An 8,479-nucleotide genomic window follows, 5' to 3' on the forward strand; every position below is an offset into this window, starting at 1 on the left:
ACACACACACACACACACACACACACTTCCCAACTTCTTGGAAAAACATGTGTTTACCTTCATTGCTGGGATTTCCCAGAACCGTCTTGACCTCTGCATTGGTGGGATTTGTGCCCAGAGCCCGAAGGACATCACCAACCTGGTTTAAGATGATCTTGTTATCGCCTTTTCTGTCAAATAGGAGAAATGCCTCCTTGAATTCTGAAAGAAGCAAGAAGCATTAGGATGCTTTTTTTCTACTTCAGACCTATAAATTAATCCAAACTTCATCAGGGATCCAGTTCAAACTCTCCTCTACTTTACAGCTTTTGCCAGTCACTTAAGTTTTTATCTTTGGACTCTCCCTTTTCTAAGCTCAATTGACAACTCCCTTTGGACATTTCTTTTTGGGTCTATTTTAAAGCAGGATTTCCAATTTCAAGTCATGTGTTGTTATTCATCAGATATGGAAATTGAAATTCCTAGTCATATTTATTCATATCTCCTTCATCTGCCTTGGACACAGGACTGCGTTAAGAAATTCTGAGGCTTTGAGAAATCTTAAGAATTCCTCATAAAATCCCTCATATAATTAACGTTAATAAAATTTCAAGAGAACAAATTTTCAATCGGGGTTGTGTCATGTGAGGTTAAACCAAACTTCTTAACTTATACAGAAAAACCTGCTCTTGAGGTACAAATTTCCTAGGCTTTTCGCTTAACTAGTTTTCTTCAGGAGTAACTTCATTTTTCAGGAAAAAAAGTAGAAAGATGAGGCCAATTTCTAAGTTCTACAGTGTCATTTAACCACTTCAATGTATGACTAATAGGCTCCTAGTGTAACTGATTCTGAAGGAGACTTATTTGTTTGAATCTATTGCTATGGTGATCACTTTAAACTTTACTCTTTTTTCATATAATAACGTATGATAACATGTTGCTGTATTAGCTTTAGAATGTAAGTACATGTTTTAAATTAAAATTTTATGGAGATAAGTATAGATTCACATGCAATTTTAAGAAAAAATACAAAGAGATCTCTTAAATACTCTGTCTAGTTTCCCCCAATAGTACCATTTTACAAAATTATAGTACACTATCACAACCAGAATATTTACATTGATAGACTCCACCTATTTTACTCAGATTTCCCTAGTTTTACTTGTATTCATGTGTGTATGTAAGCACATATTTTAAAAGTGTTGTCTATTTTTATCACAATCACTCTATTGTTTACTTTCCCTAAATTTTGTCATTCTCCTTTGGTAGAATTGATTTTGCCTTTCAGGATTACATTAACAAAGAATTAAGAAGTATACACCAAAAAGACAGAAAGAAGTACTACTATGGATTTAGGGGCAAGTAAAGACATTTTATTTGAACTTTTAAAACTTAACTAAATTAAATTTTCTGGAGAACCTAAAAGTACTGATGGCAACTTGTTGGAGTTAATACCAATAACACTCAAAAACCCATTTGTGAATGAACTGGTAGAGGTGAAACATTCTTTTTAGTCCATTAGTGGTCTCAGATCAAGAGATGCTATCTAGATAGATTACTCAGCAAAACATCCTGTTTAACTATCCCTTCATCCCCTAATCTAAGATTGCACCAGACATTATGTTAACAATCAACTATAGATCATGTTATCATTCTTTGCTGAAATTTCTGCCTCAAATTCTATGCAAATTGACATCACAGATCATTTCCCCAACCTAAAAGACACGCGGCAGGCACTGTGGGGTCATTAGTCAAACATTATATATTATCTTTCTACGGGACATGTGAAACTGAACTATTCTTATTACCGGCTCCAGACTCTCATGCAGATTGCTCAGAGGGCTCACTATTACCCTGGTCAGATGTTGATATAGAAATAGGGTTTTATGAGCTGTAATAGAACTCTCTCTGACATGAACACTTTTGTTGATTTAAAGGCCAAGGCCAGAAAAATATTGCTCTTCCTACACCAGATTTTTAAGGCTTAGTTATTCTCTTGAAGAGTCTAAAACATGGGTTAGCAAATGACTGCCTATGGGCTGGCCGCCTGTTTTTGTAAATAAAGTTTTATTGGAATACAGACATGCCCATACATTTATGTATTGTCTGTGGCTGTTTTCATACCTCAGTGACAGAACTGAGTTGTTTATACAGAGACTGTTCTGCCAACAAAGCCTAACATATTTACTATTTAGCTCTCTAAGAAAAAATGTGCCAGCCCCTAGTCTAGAACAACACTGTTCTAGGGCTTTTTTGTGATGATTGAAATGTTCTGTATCTGGGCTGCCCAAAAGGGTAGTAGTTACCTACCACCTGTGGCTCTTGAAGCACTAAAATATGACTAGTGCAAAGGAGAAAGTAGACTTTTAAATGCATTTATTTTTACTTAATTACAGGTTAAATTTAAATAGCCACATGTGGCTAGTGGCATCTCTACTGGACAGCACAGGACTTCCACCTTTAGAATGCTATAATTTTCTAGTGTTTTTTTCTTTACCCCAAACTTGTGATACATTCAAGTTGAGCAGCCATGAGAAAAACTCTAATCATTGAAGAAGGAAGCAAACAAAGATGTCTTTATTTATTTCTTAAAATGTAATATTTCCTTTTAATTTAAAATGCTTACATTTGTTTTCCTGGCACAGGAGAAAACCAGTCCACCACACCGATGTTTACTGAACCTCTATATCTAAAACCTATTTTACATATGGAGTAATATGGTTAATGTTCAACACCAAGTCCTCTGTCTCTGGAAGGGTTTTTAAGTCTTCTATTTCTTGGTTCTACCATAGTTTGGCAGTCATAATGACACATAAATTAGATATTTGAGAGGACTGGGGTACAGTAGCAGATAATGTAGCAGCATCACTAGTTAAAATACATTAAAAATCAAACAAATTAGAGTAGAATTACCAACTGTTTTCAATAAGAAAAATTAGTCCTTTGTAGTATAATTTCAAATGATCATGGGTTCTGAGTCATCAGATCATCTAATTTGTCTACATGAAGGCATTAACCATGATGTAGATATATATGAGTCTGTACTATAGCAAATGTCCTTTTTTTTCTTAACTGATTTCCAAACATGAGATATTCCAGACAATGAAGCAGGCTGAAAAATGTTGAATCCTTTAGATAGAGAACTGAGTATAATTATAATTATATACCTATGAGTATTATCACAATTATTTATATATTATAAATCATAACGTATATACATACTTATCATTATGACCAATATCCAATTTATACAATATTGTATAACTGAAATTTTCTTCCATCCCTTCTATAGATGTATTTTTGTCTCAGTTTATTTAAATATGTGACTCTTTCACTTCATAAAACATTCTGCCCTACACTTTCCAGTGAAACAAGAGTCTTAGGGCACAGGATCTCTTGGATCCAAAGACCTGAAGAAGAAAAAGTGCAAGTCTTAGGGAAACTATTCATATTCTTTTGAATCTCCAGAATTTGAAGTCTTCTAGTTAGAAACTGTTTCTATGAAATAAATTTCTAATTAATTTAAAGTAATATTAGATTTTGACCCTATCATTAATTCTTTGGATCTTTGAGTCAGTCTCATCACCTCTCTGGGAGCCTGTCCTGCACCTCTAAAGATGGACCAGGAGATGGCTAAGGCTCCTTCCACAGTTTTTTGATAAATAATTTTCCCCTCTTTTTCTCTGAATGCACATTTTTTCTATATCCACTTCACCTGCTATTTCTCTCAACTCACTATAGTGCCCACTGAAATTATGTGTATTTGGTAATTGGGCAGTTTTAGAATCAATTTTGTTTTCTAAATTGAATAATTTAGACCTGCCAAATCACTCTTTAGGGATTTGATTAACAAATTAGCCATCCAAAATCCACATATTTTTGGGGGGTATATGTATGGTATTACCTACTGTATCAAATTGGTTCTACTTAGAAATCAGTGAATACAAGAAATTATTTTGTGGTGTTTAGCTTTTGTTTGCCTAAACTTTTGATTACTGATTATACGTGAAGGGTTCATGTTGAGAGAATTTATATTTAGAGTGATTGAGAGCATTTATATTTAGAGTGACAACATCAGTGGGGATAATTAGAAAGAGCTAATCTCATCTCAAGAGAGTTGGTTTTCTCACATGCCATCTTTATGAGTGTGCACATATTATATCGTTTAAACTTACCATCCTGCTGCTGCTTAGAGAACTCGATCTGTTAGAAAGAAATTAACCACAAAGAATATTTTAACCAAACAGAAATGTCCTGATTTTTAAATGTATCCAAGCTCATTCCCTGAGTGATCTTCAAAGTAAGCTGAAAAAGTATGCCTACTTTTCAGAGTTCAGGCATAGCTTGGATACTAAGAGGTTGAGCCATGCAGTAACATGTCTTGGAGGTGAGTGATATTTCAGAGACTAAGAAGCGCTCGGCCTACCTCTGGAATAGAGAAGCTCAATTCACTTACCAGCAATCTGGTCAGCACTGAAGGACTGCAATGGCGAGAGAGAGGAAGCAAGAAAGAAACAACTAGTACTCTTTCAAATGCGTTGACAGAAGAGAGTGCTCTCTGCTCTGAGATTTTTAGGAAGCTTTGTAGGTGTCATAGAATAAGAAGGTTGCCTTAGGATACTTTTGAATCTAGGAAATATAAAAAGCTATTGCAAAAGATAGGGAACATCTTTCTATGTCTTAATCCATGAGTCAATGATTTAACAAATGCTAAATCAAATTCTTTCTGGAATAATATAATAACCTACAGTGTATTTAACATATGTCTAATACAGACACACTGCATTAAAAAGGTCACTTGAAGTCTTTCTTCTATTTAACCAGTATATTTTTATCCAATGCATGGAAAGTAGTTTATTTAATTTTAGTTATCAGCATCATTGGATTTTTTTTTAAGGTATAGTATTTTGCTATAGTTGCAGGTTTTTCCCTAAATTTAGATATAATAAACCTTATGTGATATAGAAAGTTGGTGAAGCATAAAGTACTGTTTTGGGGAGTAAGGCATATTTTTCCAGTTGGCATAATACCTTGAACTAATCTCTCCTATCCTCAACCCACCTTAATAAAAACCAAAAGTAGATTCTACACACATACTGAATATGTTCTCTCCTCAATTTTATTCCTATCTACTGTCTATATCTGTCTATAAATTACAAGTAGTTTTCTCACAGGACCCACCATGATGGAGCTTCTGGGCTGCAAACAGCGGCGAAGCTGAAGAGTGAGTTGAGGGTTGCTCCAGTCCCTGAGTGGGGGCCTCCCTTGCCGAGGCTGCCTTTTATTTTTGGAGAAGCTGTGACCTCACAGCTAGCATCAGGTTTCAGAGAGAAGTAGCCACTCCCCTTGGAGAGTTTTTTAGCTTTCTTAGGGCAAAGGGAAAGAGGCATCTGTACCCTGAGGTCTATTTTTAGGAAATCAGAACCTAAGAGTGGACAGCCATGGCGACCAATGCCTATCAGTACTTTTATGGTCTTTATCCCTGAGATGTTTTCTTGAGCGTCTTCCTTTAAGAAGCTTCTTATTTGTTGAGTGGCAGAGGAGCTTAGAATTCCTCTAAAGACTACAGCTGATCCCTTCTCTTGGTGAATTATGGACTTTGCAAACTTCAAGTCAGCAGTTTTGGTATAAATGGAACTTTCTGGATGGGACTGGTTTGGGGTTTCAAATGGTAACTGCTATAGAAGGAACACTCTCTGCAGCTCTGTCCCTTGTGGTAAAGTTCAGAGGACTTGAAAGGGGTACATACATTTTGTGTGTTTCTTGGGTCTACCCAAGTGAAAATCTGGTCAGTTTGTGAAATCTCCAGTTAAAGACCACTCTTTGTACGTTGTATTCTCAGGAGTATAGAGTTTATCTAAGCCAGGAATGGTTTTAATCTCCATTTTCAGCACTCTCCCCCAGTTTTCTTACATTAGGGCTGGGTATTTGCTTCCCTACCTGTTATCTTTATGGCGGCTGACTAGTCATATTTTTTGAATTTATAAAGTTCTTCTAGGAGGGAAAGCTGATGGACCATTTTGTGTTCTTTTTCTCTCATTCTGTACATGTTCTTTTAAAATTTAAAAATGTTGCTTATGTTCTTACCAGAATGTGCTGATTCCCTTTCTGCCATGTCAAACACTTTATGACTCAGTCACCAGACTGAGAACCAAAAGAATACAAAGCAGGTGTTGTGAAATGCAAAGTTGTACTTTAGAATTTTAAAGGTATCCATGGGATTGGCTGATAGTAAGTTTTCATGACAGCTTACCTGAAAATAAGGGACAACTCCCTTCCTAGAATGGTACTGAGAAGAGACCACTCTAGTCAGAACTAAAGTTCAGACATGTTTACCAGTTTTCTACATATTTAAAGCAGCTCAAAGGCATAAAGAATGTTAGAGATAAATTCTAATTTAAGTACTGTTTCAGCAACTATTTTTAAGGGGATGGTCACAAAAAGCATAATCTCCCTCTGCTAGACAGATGTATACTTTGCAGCTTTTCCCCAAGCCATTTGGAAAGAAATCAACATTTAAATGCATATCATTTTTTTCCAAAGTTTATAAGTAGTGACTCCTTTCATGGAGTCTGAGTCCCAAAATTAGAATGGAAAATATAACTTAAAAAATATTAGTGGCCAGGTAAACATATCTTCATGAATAGATTGACATTTTGAGAGGTTGTTGGGAAATGGAAGTTAATAGAAAAAATTTAATTTCTTTGAATCATTAGGGAAAATGAAATGGAGGGACAAAGGTAGAAATTTGTCACCTTTGATAGTTGTGTAATTTGGAGTCTCATGATTTCTGATGCAAAAATTAAAGCCATTAGAGCAGACCATGTTTCTTTGTGCTTTACTCTTGTATTTAGGTATTGTGTCATTAAATTTGAATTGCCCTATGATCAATATTGAGCACTAGCATATATCTTTGGTAGAATTAATAACTATAGATAATACAAAACAAACTCATCAAAGTTGTCTTACATAATGCCCATCCCATCATATAACCTACATAATGCTCATTTTCATTTTTTTTCAGGTAGAAAAATGTGTCCTTGAATACATATAAAATACAATTAATTTGTGTCAAATCTGTCAAGTAAACTGGAAAGTCATTTTAATAGCTGTATTTACGTTATAAATAAGCTATTCATAACCACTTGCCTGTTATGTAAAGGTTTATTATTTATTAAAATAGATTGGAGGCAGTTAAACTATTTCACTCATTTTTTTCTGTATCTTTATCACATAGAGAATGAGAGTGTAGATTTTTTTGTGTGTACTGATGATCAAAGTAGACATTTAAGCAAGCTATTGACAGTGGTAGAGAAGGCTACAGTTTAGTCTAGTCTAGAGAATAAACTATAGTTTAAAAGTTAGAAGACCTAGATATTGTGCCCATAGAATAAGTGGGAGATGCTATTTATTCTCTGGTACGCTTTTACAAATGGCCAAAACATTCTCTTGTATCTCTTCCTGGGTGTTATAATGATGAAGTAATCAACCCTTTGAAGAAAGGCGTGATATGAATACAAAATGTCAGCTGATTTTGGACTCAGTTTGCTATGTCATCATTTGGTTTGTTTTGAAAATTAGATTTAAGTCTCTTCTGTCTGGAATGTTCTCCTGTCAGTTCTGCTTCTTAGAAATTAACTATCCTTCAAAGCCCTTGAAAGAACCTTTTCTATTTGCCTAGCTCCTTTCTGCCCGTGAAATATGTTTTAACCTTCCTGACTGTAAACTTTTGGGAAGCACAGGCTTTTACTGGAGACCATTTCCCTTGGTCCATGATGTGAACCCAAGTGTGAGCCTTTCCCTCCTGGAATGCTACCCCTGCCTTATACTTAGATTGTATCCCCCATAACTCTGTAAAGTACCTTGTCTATATTATATGCTCAACAGAATTTTAATTAAATTAAAATCTTTAGAACAGATGTATAGTAAGTTCCTCCTTCAAACAAGTATCCTCCTCTAGGATATTATCTTTTTAAAAATTTTTTATTTTTATTTTATTTTTTTCTGAAGATTTATTTTTAAAAATTTTATTTATTTATTTAACATCTTTATTGGAGTATAATTGCTTTACAATGGTGTGTTAGTTTCTGCTGTATAACAAAGTGAATCAGCTGTACATATACATATACCCCCATATCCCCTCCCTCTTGCGTCTCGTCTCCCTCCCACCCTCCCTATCCCACCCCTCTAGGTGGTCACAAAGCACCGAGCTGATCTCCCTGTGCCATGAGGCTGCTTCCCACTAGCTATCTGTTTTACATTTGGTGGTGTATATATGTCCATGCCACTCTCTCACTTTGTCCCAGCTTACCCTTCCCCCTCCCTGTGTCCTCAGGTCCATTCTCTACTTCTGCGTCTTTATTCCAGTCCTGCCCCTAGGTTCTTCAGAACCAATTTTTTCTTTTTTTTTTTGATTCCATATATATGTTAGCATACGGTATATATGTGTTAGCATATGGTATTTGTTTTTCTCTTTCTGACTTACTTCACTCTGTATGAC

The 8,479-nt window shown here is 35.3% G+C and overlaps 1 protein-coding gene across 3 annotated transcripts in view; it reads right to left on the reverse strand.

The window, feature by feature from the left end:
* The window catches only part of LOC102995144 (myosin light chain 1/3, skeletal muscle isoform), a 38,537-nt gene that overhangs the window by 19,368 nt on the left and 10,690 nt on the right, over positions 1–8,479 (reverse strand). The window contains exons 1-4 of one of the 3 annotated variants that reach the window (XM_007123814.3): positions 5,161–5,617; positions 4,436–4,460; positions 4,155–4,182; positions 58–201 (exon numbers count right to left, since the gene is read on the reverse strand). In XM_007123814.3, coding sequence (XP_007123876.2) covers positions 58–201; positions 4,155–4,182; positions 4,436–4,460; positions 5,161–5,369 — 406 coding nt within the window. In that variant the 5' untranslated portion in view covers positions 5,370–5,617. Of the gene's footprint in view, positions 1–57; positions 202–4,154; positions 4,183–4,435; positions 4,461–5,160; positions 5,618–8,479 lie in introns of those variants that run through there. The other 2 variants (XM_007123813.3, XM_028481542.1) reach the window with 2 other exon arrangements.

This window comes from Physeter macrocephalus, chromosome 2 (genome assembly GCF_002837175.3).
Source record: "Physeter macrocephalus isolate SW-GA chromosome 2, ASM283717v5, whole genome shotgun sequence".
Classification (NCBI taxonomy): Eukaryota; Metazoa; Chordata; class Mammalia; order Artiodactyla; family Physeteridae; genus Physeter; species Physeter macrocephalus.